The 13,042-nt window shown below is 61.8% G+C and overlaps 1 protein-coding gene across 4 annotated transcripts in view; it reads left to right on the plus strand.

Moving 5' to 3' along the window:
- Nucleotides 1-2,429: 2,429 nt before the first annotated feature.
- Nucleotides 2,430-13,042, plus strand: part of MCF2L (MCF.2 cell line derived transforming sequence like) — a 142,797-nt gene continuing 132,184 nt past the window's right edge. For 3 of the 4 annotated variants that reach the window (XR_004626835.1, XM_034665493.1, XM_034665494.1), the window contains exons 1-2: nucleotides 2,683-2,745; nucleotides 8,196-8,368. Coding sequence is in view for 3 of the 4 variants with exons in the window: in XM_034665493.1 (XP_034521384.1) it covers nucleotides 8,200-8,368 (169 nt within the window). In the remaining variant the exon portion in view is untranslated. Of the gene's footprint in view, nucleotides 2,445-2,682; nucleotides 2,746-8,195; nucleotides 8,369-13,042 lie in introns of those variants that run through there. The other variant, XM_034665490.1, reaches the window with a different exon arrangement.

Raw genomic sequence — 13,042 nt, forward strand, 5'->3', positions numbered from 1 at the left:
TCAGGGTCCTGGGATCGAGCCCCAAGAGGGGCTCCCTGCTCAGCAGGGAGCCTGCTTCTCCCTCTGCCCCTCCCCCTGCTCGTGCTCTCCCTCTCAAATAAATGAATACAATCTTTATTTTTTTTTTTTTTTAAAGATTTTATTTATTTATTTAACAGAGATAGAGACAGCCAGCGAGAGAGGGAACACAAGCAGGGGGAATGGGAGAGGAAGAAGCAGGCTCATAGCAGAAGAGCCTGATGTGGGGCTCGATCCCGTAACACCGGGATCACGCCCTGAGCCGAAGGCAGACGCTTAACCGCTGTGCCACCCAGGCGCCCCTGAATACAATCTTTAAAAAAAATAGAGAATTTTGGGAGAGCAATGCTTTTACATAAACGATTTAATCTCAAGTGCTAGTTTCAAACAGTAAATCAGCATTCCAGATGCGGCAAACGTCAACTCCCACCTTGGACCCAGCCAGTGTCTGCAGCCAGAGCTCAGAACGTGGGGCCCCAGGGCCCCAGGACCCCAGGCGTGTGCCCTGCCCCCTGCAATCTCCTCTCACCCACGGTGCAAGTTACCCCTCGTGTTTCTGCTCACGCTGCACTTTCTGGAGCCGCATTTGTGATGGTGATTTCCTTGTGCCTCCAGCCTTCGGGCCTGGGGAGCTTGAAAGCCACACACAGCCACAAAGGGCGCATCGGCCATAATGAGCGGGATGCCAGCAGGGACGAGCTGGCCGGCTTTTGTACTCAGGAGAATTCATTTCCTCTTGAATTACCTCAACTTTAGAACTTGCCCTAACATGTTCTGAACAGCACAGAAAGCTTGCGGGTTTGTCCTCTGTGTTTTCACTGCGTTGGGGACCACGCGCCGGGGCAGACCGCGATCATGGAGGAGGAAGGATGTCCTGGGTTTGCTGGGCCAGTCTGAGCCCATGCTGGTGTGGGTAACGGAGATGACGGTGCTGGGTCCTAGCTGGGAATCCCTGCCTTGTGGTGTGCAGCCGCGCCCCGCTGGCCTGTGGGATGTGAGCCGGCAGCCTGCATGCATTCCGACCGGGGTCACCGCACGGGTCACCAGCCGTTTCCCCTCCTTTTCTGCACCAGTGGCGCGTCTGTTTGGACATCCCGCTGAGCGCTCCCCACGGGGATGCCGCGTCCCTTTGCACCTTCATGGCTCAGTTAAATACTTCCTACAGTCAGCCCGGAGACTCTCTTACGGAGGGTCTGCCGTGCAGTCGTGGGGGACAAGGCGTTGGCATGCTGCAGCTCCGTGACCTCCCTGTGGCCCCTCGGAGAAGAGGAACCCATCTGGTCCCTGACTCCCAAAGGTTCTTGGGGCGCTGCCGGGGACCAGCCTCTCCCATCTCTTCAGCTCCCGACCGGCAGAGGGGTTTCCCCTTTGTCTAATCTCCTGTCCTCTCAAACCAGCCCCTCCTTCTGGAGCCAGCCTGCCCCCTTCCGTGTGAGCCCTCCTGCTCTGTCTGGGCCCACGCTGTGCCCACCCGGGACCTCCCAGGAGACTGTGCACCTGCAGAGCCCGAATCCCAGGCCAGCGGAGGCCGTGTGTCCTGCGGAGCTGCCCCAGCGCACTGGCCACCAGGGAGCTCGCAGGTGCACATGGACCCTCCGCGAGCCCCAGGACGCTCCAGGGCCACACCTGGAGGAGGAAAGAGCTCCTGGGGGGTTAGGGCTGGGCACCCTCCCTCCGGGTCGGGTCTCCCTGCCCTGTGGGTCTCAGGCAGCACCCCCACACCCCAGGACACCGTGTCCCCACTTAGAGCTGCCTCTTGGCAAACGCCGTGGTTTTATTGAAACCAGCTGCCCGCTCCGACCTGCTACACACAGCCGTTGTAAAGCCTCGGCGGAAACGAGGCTTATCTGGAGTCGCGTTCTCGATGTTTCGTCCTCAGCCGCTTGCGGGTTTCAGGTGCCCGGATGCCCTCAGTCTGCTCAGTACCGCACGGTGCACGGAGCTCCTGCGCACTCCAGGCCCTAGGTCGTGACCAGGGGCAGTGCTTCCAACAGGGCCCAGGTCCTGGCTCCCCGCTATTGGCTGTACTCCCCCGCGGTCTGCCCCGTGCAGGCCCTGCTCCGCGAGAAGCACAGCCCACAGGTGGCCTGGCGCACCGCATGCGGGTGAGGCCACGGCTCAGGCTTTGTGGTCACCGCCCCTTCTCCCGAGCCGGTGCTGGGTAGCTGGGGGATCCCAGCGTGGGTGGAGGGTCTCGGGCAAGGCCCAGCTCCCTTCTGGCTGATTTGAGCAGCTCCCTCAGAGGCTGGCGGGACCCTTGTCTTACAGGTGAGCCTGGGAACTGGAGTCCGCAGGGCAGAGCCTCCGGGCAGAGCTCCACGTCCAGCCGTGTCCCCTTGGGATGCCCGATCTGCATCTGGTCCAGGCGAACCCAGGCGGAGGGGCAGCAACCCTGCCCCTTGGCAGGACCCCTGCCCATCTGACAAGTATGGAGAGGCAAGGGAGGGTTGGGATGTCTCCTCCCCCTCCCGCAGCCCTCCCCTGCCTCCTGGTCCCGCCCCTGCCCCAGACCTTTACCCCTTTCTCCCCTCCTCCTCTCCCTCCGCCCACGCGCCTCCCTTCCCTCCTCCTCCCCCTCTGCCACGTCCCGCCCCCACCTTTCCCCGCCTCTTTCCACCGCCCTCCTCCCCTGCACCCCTCCCTCTCCTCCTCCCTTCCCCCCAGGGCCCCGGGGCCTCAGGCGTGGCACCTGCAGTGGAGGACGGGGAGGACTGTCCAGGCCAGCAGGTGCGCTGGGGTGGGGGGCCCTGCGGAAGGGGTGGATGGGGGAAGCTGGTGAGCAACCGGAGGTGGGCGGGCCAACCCTGGTCTCCTTGGGAGCTCGTCCCTGCAGTCGAGGGGCTCCATGTGCACAGATGCCCTTCCCCATTGTCAGGGGTCGTCTCACAAGTGGCAGGTGTCACCCACGGCCCCCCCCCGCACCCTGAAAAGCCACATTCCAAGCTCTTTCCAGCCGCGCCCGCTGATCCGTCAGGTGTCAGGACAGCTGTTGGGACCGGTGACCGGGCAGGTCGGCATGGGGGCAGCAGGAGGAGGGCCCCCACCGGCGTTTTACTTCTCTGGGTCCCCCAGCCCAGCAGCGGGAAAGGCGGGTGACCCACAGTCTAGCGGCCTTTCAAAAGAAAGAGACTCCCACAGTTTAAAAAGAGCGGCTTTTCTCATTCAACTTCAAAGGCTGTTCTACCGCTTTCTGAAAAGGGGCCTGTTGTTCCTCGTCTCCTTCTGACCCGCTCTGCACACTTAGGAGAGAGAGGGAGTTTGGGGAGGAACAGACCTTTCTCCCAAGCGAGCACAGCTCCAGTTCTTCCTGGAGACAGCTCCGCCCAGGGGCAAGAGGCCTCCCCTGCCCCTAGCAGGCTGCCCGCCAGCCCTGGACCAGGAAGGGGTTAAGGTGACCCGGGCATCACAGCAGGATGTGTGGGGGGTGCCGTGGGAGGCCCCCGGATGTGTGGCCTCTGGGAGCCTCAGGGGCACCACAAAAATAGAAGTGCGTCCCCGGGGGCTACTGGCCGTGGAGTGTCCAGGCCCCGCTGCGGCAGGCAGAGGACCCCACTTGGCAGGTTGGTGAGAGGGTGTGGGCCCTGGGGAAGGAGCCTTTGCACCGGAGGGCCTTCTGGGCAAATCCATGGGATGATGGTCCCCAAGCTGGTTCCCAGACCCGCGTTCACGCCCGGGCTGTTCTTCCTCTGCCCAGCGTCCTGGGCCCCATGCCCTCGGCTCCCATCACGGGGGAGGGGACAGTCCTGCCCCACCTGGGTGGCTGGTGAGGAGGGTCCCCTCGCTGGGGTGATCCGGCTCTATCTTAGGACCCCTTCGCTTTTCAGGACCCCGTTCCCCACCCCCTGGGCTGGCCCGCACCCTCCCACCCTGATGTCACAGTCTGAGCCTGGCTAATGCTCCGGGAGCCCTTGTGGTGCCTCTGTGGGCATCAGTTCTGCCTCACGTGAGATGGGGTGACGTCTGCCCTGTGCCTCACCCAGTTGTGCAAAGGAGTGGTTGGTGCAGAGAGCTGCTGTCACGTAGGGCCCACAGCCCGGGGTGACGGTCCTGGGGCCCGGAGGCTGGCCCCAGCCCTCTGTGCTGCACGGTCCCTGGAGCAACTCTTTCTCAGAGTGGTAGAGACGAGGTTTTCTTACAGGAGAACTTACAGGAAGCTGGAGGGAGGCTGCCCTGCAGGGGTCACGGTGCCGCCCTGCAGAGCGAGGAGCCGAGAGCACCTGACAGTGGGGAGGAGTTTGTGCCCCTGGAAAGCCATCTCTGTCTCCAGCTCTCCCGCCCCTGCTGCGGCTCCCCGGTGCTCACCGGCCGGCACCATCAGCCTGCAGATGACCCTCTGGCCCTCTGAGCTTCAGGCTTCCCAGTTCAGGGACTGTATCTGGGGAAGCAGCATGTGGGCGCGTCGAGGTGAGATCACAGTCACTGGGGAAGGAGAGCTCTCCGCGGCCAGGCTGTGGAACTTCTGGGCCGTGGAGAGAACCTTGCAGTTGGAGCAGAGGAGCGCAGAGTGTGTGGGGGCCGCAAACAAGCCGGCCCTGAAGGCGCCCGACCACCGGCACGGGGTCCCCGACCTCGTGGCTGCCGTATGATTTGACAAGGCTCCTGGAGAAGCAGTTACGAGCGTTTGCTCCATTCGTCTCTTGGATTTGCTCACGAGAACAGTAGCGAAGCTCTGCAGGTGGGAGACTCGCGGGGCCCTGTCCTTCGGAGACGGCGGGAGAAGATGCGGGCAGAACACCCGCGCAAGCGGCCACAGGCCAAGCGCCTGCTCGCAGGAGGGCCAGGGAGTGGGCGGAGTCTGGCGCTGCCGGGGTGGCCTCTCTTGTGGGCTGCCCAGGGGCTCGTAGACTCTCCGTGGGCTCCAGGCTGGCGTAGCCTGTCTGTGGCATGCTCCTATTTGAGATGGGATGCTTCCTCCTGACTTCCTTGAGTGAAACTTCTGGAACTTTGAGCCCACGGTAGGATGTCCGATACTCCATGGTTACCAGGAAATGCTAGGAGAGCTCGACTTTGTGGTCCAGCGGGGGGAGGGGAGGGGGAAGGACGATGCCCCTCCACCTTCCGCTTCTGTCTTCTAGAACCACCTTCTTTGCTTTTAAATTATGATACTATGTATTTAACATTGGCAATTCGTAACCGACTGACAGTGCAGTTGTCATGAGCGACAGCAATGCCGCCAGCTGTGATCTTTGCATGTTCAGCGCATTTCTCTGGTGTTGGGGGAGGCAGAGGCAGATTTCCTGTCCGAAGGCAGCGGTCTCGTCAGTGAGAATGCACGGTCCCTTCATGGGGCCCTCGCAGGGTCCAGTGACGGCACTGAGTGTGAGCAACACCGAGCCCGGATGTCGGGTGCACGGGCCGCTCTCCCGGGGCTCCGAGCTCCTGGAGGGCGGGGCTGCCTGATGCCCTCAGCTGAGGCACCGAGCAGGTGCGCAAGGAGGTCGCCCAGCAGAAGGGGGAGCGGGTGACGCTGGTTGGCTTGGATCTTCTGCTGTACTTGGCCACATCCCTGCCGCCCAGCCCCTGAGTCCCGCGTGTGCTGCAAGGGGGACGCCTGGACTCCAGAGAGGGACAGAACCAGACCTGGTGGCGGTCACTGCTCCGGGTCCTCGCTGCCTATCGGGGCCTTTTCAGCGGGAGACAGAAGAGCCAGAGGGCAGCAACAGTTCGAGGCTTGGTGGTTAGGCCGGCCTGGACGTTCTTGTTTGTTTGCTTATTATTTTTTTAAAAAGATCTATTTATTTTAGAGAGAGAGAGAGCTCGCGCACGCCCAGGCAGGAGGGACAGAGGGAGAGGGAGAGAGAATCTCAAGCAGACTCCCTGCTGAGTGTGGAGCCTGACACAGGGCTTGATCCCAGGACCCTGAGGTCATGACCTCAGCCAAAACCAAGAGTCGGACGCTTAACCGACTGAGCCCCCCAGACGCCTCCAGCCTGGAGATTTTTAAAGTGAATGGGCCTGCCATCTGGGTTTGAGCTCTGTGTCCTTGGGGTGACATTAGCTGTGGGAAATTACTGTTGGATGCTACCCCCCATCCTGTGCCTCTCTGCCTGGGAGCTTCCTGTGGGGGGCGGTGTCCAGAGCTGCTGGAGAACTACAGTCCTGGGGCAGGAGCCCACCCCCCAGGCCCCTGGTGCCATCCGTCCTCGGGGTGCACAGGGCTGACGCGCCAGGAGAGGAGGGTGGCTGGGGCCTTGCCAGTGGAAGTGGGGATGGCCTCATGCGTCCTTCAGCCAAGGGGGGCGGAGGGCATGCTTTTGAGAACAAACTCATTAAAAGCAAACCTTGGCTCGTCTTGCTTGGGTCTCAAGACAGGAGACCGAGGGGTGACACTTGCAATGTCCCACAGGGGGGAGGGCTGCAGGCTGGGCTAGAGGGAGGGGCTGGAGCCCAGCTCTCCTGGGCCGGCAGTGGGAACAAAGATGGGCTCACACACGGGGCCTTTTCTTTTCCATCCGGAGGTTTAAGATTACCATCAGCCTGCTGGTGTTTGAGAGTCTCTGAGCAGAATTTGGAAGAAAGGAGGAAAAAACAGTGTTTTGGGTTTTGTTTTGTTTTGTTTTGTTTTAGCCAGGGAAACATGCCTCCTACTTTTTGATGTGACGGCCAGACTGAGGCAATCGGAAATCATTAGATTCTGTCTGACTGCGGCCGCTGTCTGCAGCACGGTTTCATTTGTCCTGGAAAAGTGGCGCGGGATCCGGGGACAAGTTGTAAATGCAGTGGTCCCAGCGCCTTTCGGGGGAGAGAGGCTCCTGTCCCCCCGGTTCAGCATGAAGGCTCCTCACTCTGGTGCTGGGCAGAGAGGTCAAGAAAGCGTCGCAGGGCCCCGAAGCATGTGCCCGGAGAAGTGACATGAAGGACACACGTAGGTGACAAGCAAGCCGGGAGCAGCAGCGTGGAGATAAAAACAAGGGGACGGGTGCACACTGTGTGTTGGCAGGAAGAGGGGGCGGAAACGGGGCGCTCGTTGGGCAGGGCTGTGGCGTTGGTTGTGCCGGCCGCATTTGGGAATCGGGCTGTGTGTCTGCCAGCTAGAGTCACCCCCAGTCTGGTGGCGGCTCCTTCCTCCCTGCAAAGACAGGAGAGGCTCCTCCTCGGCTCCCCGCTCGTCCAAACCCGTCCCTCGGTGCGGGCGGGCACTGGCGGGCTTCCGAAGCTGCCACGGGGGTCTGAACGGCAGCCAGACCTGGGAACAGCGTGGAGGGCAGGCTGGCCACCGGGACACCAGGCGGCCAGGCAGAGACTTTAGGGGGAGAGTGGCTGGCCTGAGCTGGGACCCCGAGGGGCTTTGGTGGGAGGAACGGAAGTGGGTGGCCTCCTCCTGGTGGGGCGTGGCTTGAGGCCGGGACAAAACCACCCAAAGGACGCACCCGGCAGAACAGACACCGTGAGGTGGAAAGGTGATACTGTTTGTGGAACTCCAAACAAGGCTTGTTCACGTCCGATCTTTTCCATCTTTCTTCTTGAAGACGGGGCCTGCCAGGACCGAGTCAACAGGGGGGGTCGTAACAGACCACACACGTGCTCAAACACAAACACAGAATCTCGGGGTGGGAGCCATCTGCAAGGTGGGCCGTGGGCCCGCACGTGACTTCCGGCACTTTCTGTCTGAAGTGCCCTTACCAACTGTCTGTGCGCATTCAGGATCGCCCCCCAAACACCTGACTTCGGTTTCTCTGGCTGGATTTTCATGGATCGTACCTTAATGTTTGTTCTGGAACTCCGGAGGACGTTCTCTGCTCAGAGGGGTTCACATGCTTTTAGGTAATCTGACTAAGCCGTCAGCAGGGGTTTTGAAAGTTTGCCAGTTCCGTGAATTAGACCGTGACCTTGAAACCAGGGAATCGGGGATTTTTATATCCTTGAAACAAGAGCCTAAATGTCAAGGGGAAAATCTAGGCCTTTGTTTTTCTTAAGCAGAAGTAAGTAATATTTTTGTTTATGCAACCTTTATTCCGGGTCAGTGTCAGAAAAGAAGGTTGCTTGTTTCACTGAATACTGAGGCCGTAGAAATTCATGGAGGAGAATGAATTTCCGCTCAAACAGACCCCGTCCGTTTCTGAACAAACACTACAGAGCCTGTGTCTGGTTGTCTGGGCTTCGTGTGAGGAACGAGTCCGCTCTCTTCAGGCAGGGTGAGCTCATGTTCCTTTGGAAATCTGTTTCCCGCATTGCAGACCCATGTTTGACTGCTGGAGATCTGTCCTGCGCAAGAAAACCGGACGCAACCGTCGTTCTTCCCGGAGACGAGCCGATGAGGCTGAAAAGGAAGAAGGTGACCCTCAGATCGACGTACCTGACGTCCTCAGGCTTGTCAGAGACCCAGCGGAGGGGTCACACTCACCGCCAGGTAGGGACGGCTTTAAACCCTCGTTTGACCCGGAGGCTCAACGTCCTACACGTAGCTCTTGTCATCCTTGTAGATGAATGTGTTTTGGGTTTGGGCAGACAGTGTCCCGCGTGGTGTCCCCGTGGTGTCCCCGTGGCATCCCTGTGGCGTCCGGCTGCAAGCCCACGGCTGTTACCTGCCCACGCCCGGTGAGGGGCTCCCGAGACGCTCCTCACTTGGTCCTGGAGGTTGCTCTGATGAGCGGTTTGACACGAGAGGAGAGAAGTCCGTCTGGGTCACAGACGGAGCACAGGGCAGCTGGAGGGCAGCCGCCCGCAGGCTTGGCCTCGGTTCTCAAAACCACGGGAGCTGCTGTTGGATATGGCGGGACCCAGCTCTCAGCACTCAGCAGGTCAGTGGCCGGTACCCAGAGGACAGAGCGAGCGTGACCCACGCGGGCTGAGAGCCCCGCGTGCCTCAGGGCCCAGCCTGACCCCGGTCCAGGCCTGGGTGCCTTCCCGCAAGCTCCTGGCCATCGCGTAACGGAAGCCAGAGGCTGGATCCCTGGGGTGAGGATCGTCTGCACCCAGTTTCTTGTTGCCACTGCTCCCCATCCTGATCACCGGGGGACAGCACGGATGGGATGGCGAACGTCCACCCGGGGCTGGACCGGAGCCAGGCAGGCTTCTGAGAGCACAGGAAGCGCGCCCCCTTGCTCTGAATTCGGAACTTCCTCGGTCTTGCACTGAGCTGGCCTCTGCCGTAAGTGGACCGCTGGGCAGAGGCTTCCGTGGCCTCCCTCATGGGCTGTGTCCCTCGTGGGCTGGGTACATCAGGGGCTGTGTCCCTCGCGGGCCGTGTCCCTCGCGGGCTGGGTCCATCAGGGGCTGTGTCCCTCGCGGGCCGTGTCCCTCGCGGGCCGGGTCTGGGTCTCCGCGCTGCTGTGGGTGCCCCAGGTGAGCAGGGTAGCTGTGCCATCTCTGCAACTCGGCATTTGCGAGTCTGTGTCTGCGTGTGTTTGTCCTGCCGATGGCGGTCTCTCGTACACACCGCAGACCAGCGGTCCGGAGCCACAGCTCCGATGACGGACCCTTGCACGTGTGAACACGTTCAGGCACTTGAACTTGGCTGGGGGGTGGTGCCTGGTGCGGTGGCGCCACCAGCGTCTCTGTTTACTCTTGCCGTTTAGAAACTTGATTTTTGTCCCTTCCCTTGTCCGTGACTTCTGGAGTGGGAGGCTGAAGTCAGTGTCCCTGGGACGGGGCGTGTCCTGATTCACTGCCCGGATGCGGTCCCCGGCTGTCTGGTGCTACACACACTGGGAGCGGAGAGGTGGGACAGCGACCTCCGGGGAAGAAGAGGGCTGGCGACAGGGCTGGGGACGGCACTGCCCGTCACCCGGCACTCCTGCCCTGGGAAGGGCGCTTGGGAAGGCCATGTGCTTCCTGCTTCAGTGAGAGCATGGTTACGTGGCGTGGACACGGGAGCGCTGACTTTCATGGATGGAAGGTTATCTGGTCTTTCCGTGCTCAGCTGGGCCACAGTGTCTGAGGCTCCAGAGTGGGACACCGGGGCTGGACTCCGGTTGTCGCTCAGCGGCCCGGAGCATGCCGGTGGGAAGGCTCCCCGTGGTGTGGTGACGGCGGCACCATGCCCAGGGGCAGCAGCGAGGAGCCCAGGGTGTCGCGTGCTTGGGGGACAGGGTCAGAGCCATGCCCAGCCGGCTCCACTCTCACTGGCATTGCTGTTGTTTCCCCCTCTGTCCCCGAAGCTGCAGACCTCCCCGGCCACTGTGGGTCCTGCTCTATGGACGAGGCCCGCTGGGGCCCCACAGCCCCTTCCCAGTGGACGGGAAGGTAGCCTGCTTCCAGGCCCTCCCTGCTTTCCCTGCTCCCTGTGGAGCTAGCAGGGAGCTGGTGGCCGAGGGGAGGAGGCAAGTGTGGGGCAGACCCTGATTAGCTCGTTTTCCAGTGCGCGTAGTGGGTCTGTAACCCTCTGTCCGGTCTCAGATTTCCCGGGTGCCCACTGGCGGTCCAGAGCCTGCCCTGACTGCCACAGCCGCTTGGGGAAGGCCTCCCTCCATGGGGCGCTCCACTGATGGCCTCGGGGGGGCCCGCCGCCTGTGGCCTGGCCTGGGGGCCCATGAGCCACCACTCACAGTGGCTGTGAGATGGCCCCATGGAGGGTCAGTCCACCTCTCCGCTCGGTGGAGGGGAAAGCACCTCAGGTCAGTGCCAGGGTCTCCTTCCTGGGCCAGTCCTGGGCTCAAGTCTTGGCTGGAGTCTGGAATGGACCCCAGCCGTGTGTCCCCCGCCCCCCTTCCCTGGGGCCACAGCTGTCTTTCTGGGAGCAAGTCGCAGCCGACGCTCTTCTGCTTGATGCCTCTCTGGGGCCCCACGCTGACCCTGGATACGGGCAAGGGTCTCTGCTAACCCCTCCATTCCGGCCCAGCCTTTTGAAGCCCCCCCACGATGCCCTGTGGGTGCCGCTGTCTCTGCCGATGACCCTGGTCCATGACTGGTCAGGGCTGGCCTTTGTCACGCACCCGGGCACCGCTCTGACCGTCCCGGAATGGGGGCACTGGTTTTCCAGGGAGTAGCGAGGCCCGGGCCTTCCCGCCCCGTCCGGTTCTGGCCGAACGGCTGATGCAGGATGGAACGGAGCCCAGTGAGCAGCTAGGACACTGCGAGGCAGGAGGCGGGGACGGAGGTGGGAGGCCGTGTCCTCGCGGGAGCGGCGGGGGACGAACAAACCGTATGAACTGGCACCACGCTCCCGGGAAGGCGGACGTCCTAGAGGTGCCGGTGACGTGTTACAGACCCGCGCACGCAGGGACACGTGTGCACGCGTGCATCTCAGTGACAGAGGTTCCGAGCTTGTCCGGTTCTGGAGTCCTTGCTCTCCGCCTTCTGTGCGTTGCGGCCTGCTCTGCGCCAGCAGGGACGGGTGGAGCCCCAGTGTCCGTGGTCACCCCCCGCCGGCCTTCCTGCCACTCCAGCCTGTGCTGAGCGCCTCCGCGAGCAAGCGGGCGTCCCTCAGGGAAGGCGTGGCTGCGAACGGTGGGTGGGTTTGAAGGCCCTCTGTCATCTGAAACCTCGGGTGTGAGAGCACCGGAAGGTGCACGTGTCACGGGTGGCAGTTCCTCGTCACCGCAGACGTGCTGCGTCTGCGAGGCCTGACCACTGGTGCCCGTGAGCCCCCTGGCTTTGGATGCCATTGCTCCGCGGTCTGCTCTTCCAACAGTGATACCCGCTCTGGCGTGCTAGCGGGGTCTTCAGTGACGCCAGCAACCTTGGAGTATCATGCTTGAACAGGTACTGGGCAACGTTTTGAGGATAAAAGTCCATAAAACCCGATTCTTGATGCGGGCGCAAAGCGAACGGTTACTGTCGGCAACATGAGGTTGAGTCGTGAAGTTGCCGTCGTGTCGTCAAACCCTCGAAACGTCAGGGCTTTCCTGCGGCTGGACCTAATCCCTGCACGTGCCGAGGGCGTGAGACGGCGTGGTTGGCGTGGGCGTCCCCGCGGCAGCTCGTGGCCCAGCTGCAGGAGGGGCTGGGCCAGCCTGACGTGACCCTCACAACCTCGCAGGGACAGTGAAATGCACTTTGGGAAGAGTGAAAATGACCCTCGGAACCCGATGCTGGGAAGGAAGCTGCCATCTGTCGGTCTCCACGATTTCCGGCGTGGCCCGCGGCCTCCGCTGCGTGGAGAGCAGGTGATCGTGCTGTGCCCGGTCACACGGATGCTTGTAGTGTGTCTGCCACGCCTCATGCCATTTTCTGGGGCAGTCACTGCCCTTCCCGGCGTGCGTGCCCCAGCCGCGGGTGCCTGGCGCGGAGCGAGCGGCCCGTGAGGAGCTGCCTGGAGGCCGCGTGCCTTGGTGGTTTCACGTCCCAGGCGCGATGTTCTCAGGAGAAAATGTGTCGTTTGTGGAAACAGAACTTAGGTGATGCGCTAAATGACAAAGCCCTCGCTTTTACCATTTCCTGGCCCTTGGTCTTGGCCCTTGGACGCATATTATGGAGGAAGCTAGCAGGAGTCTCACGTCTGCAGGGAGCGTGTTCGCTGCACCCGGATCCACAAATGTCGGGGCCGGCTGGTGCACTGGTCGTCGCCGTTCTCTGCTCCCCCGGGACCTCCCAGATATGCTGTCCTGGGTGGAATTGACTTGGCGTTAGCTATGACAGACGTGACAGGTCGCGGAACTTGGAAGAAGGACTCCGGTGGAAAAGCCCCCGCCCGGGGACAGAGATGCCTGGGAAGCTGCTCACTTCCGAGGCCCGTTCCCCATGCACCCGCCCCCCCAGCAGCGCCTCCACTGTAACACGCCAGCAGCAGGACTGATTCTGCCTTTTTGCAGTGGTTTTCTGTGTAATTATGTGTTTAGGACGTGGGCTGTAGGCTTAAGGTGATCCCGGGGCCACACGGTTCCTGACCGTCATGATTTCAGCCAACAAGGATTGGGGAAAAGTGAAATCACGGTGTTAGGAGCCTGGTGATGCGGCTCCGTTGTTTAGATGACGCCCTCCTGCACCCCAGCCCGCTGACACCCCCGCCCACCCGCCCGCCGTTGTGCCTCAGAGCGGCACTGACCTGTGTCTTCTTAGAAATCGGAACCTCAGCCAGCTCCTGGGGCTGGGTGCCCTAGTGGTGCCCACTAGGCGTCATGGCGATGCCCTTCCAACAAGCACG

This window comes from Ailuropoda melanoleuca, chromosome 7 (genome assembly GCF_002007445.2).
Source record: "Ailuropoda melanoleuca isolate Jingjing chromosome 7, ASM200744v2, whole genome shotgun sequence".
Lineage (NCBI taxonomy): Eukaryota > Metazoa > Chordata > Mammalia > Carnivora > Ursidae > Ailuropoda > Ailuropoda melanoleuca.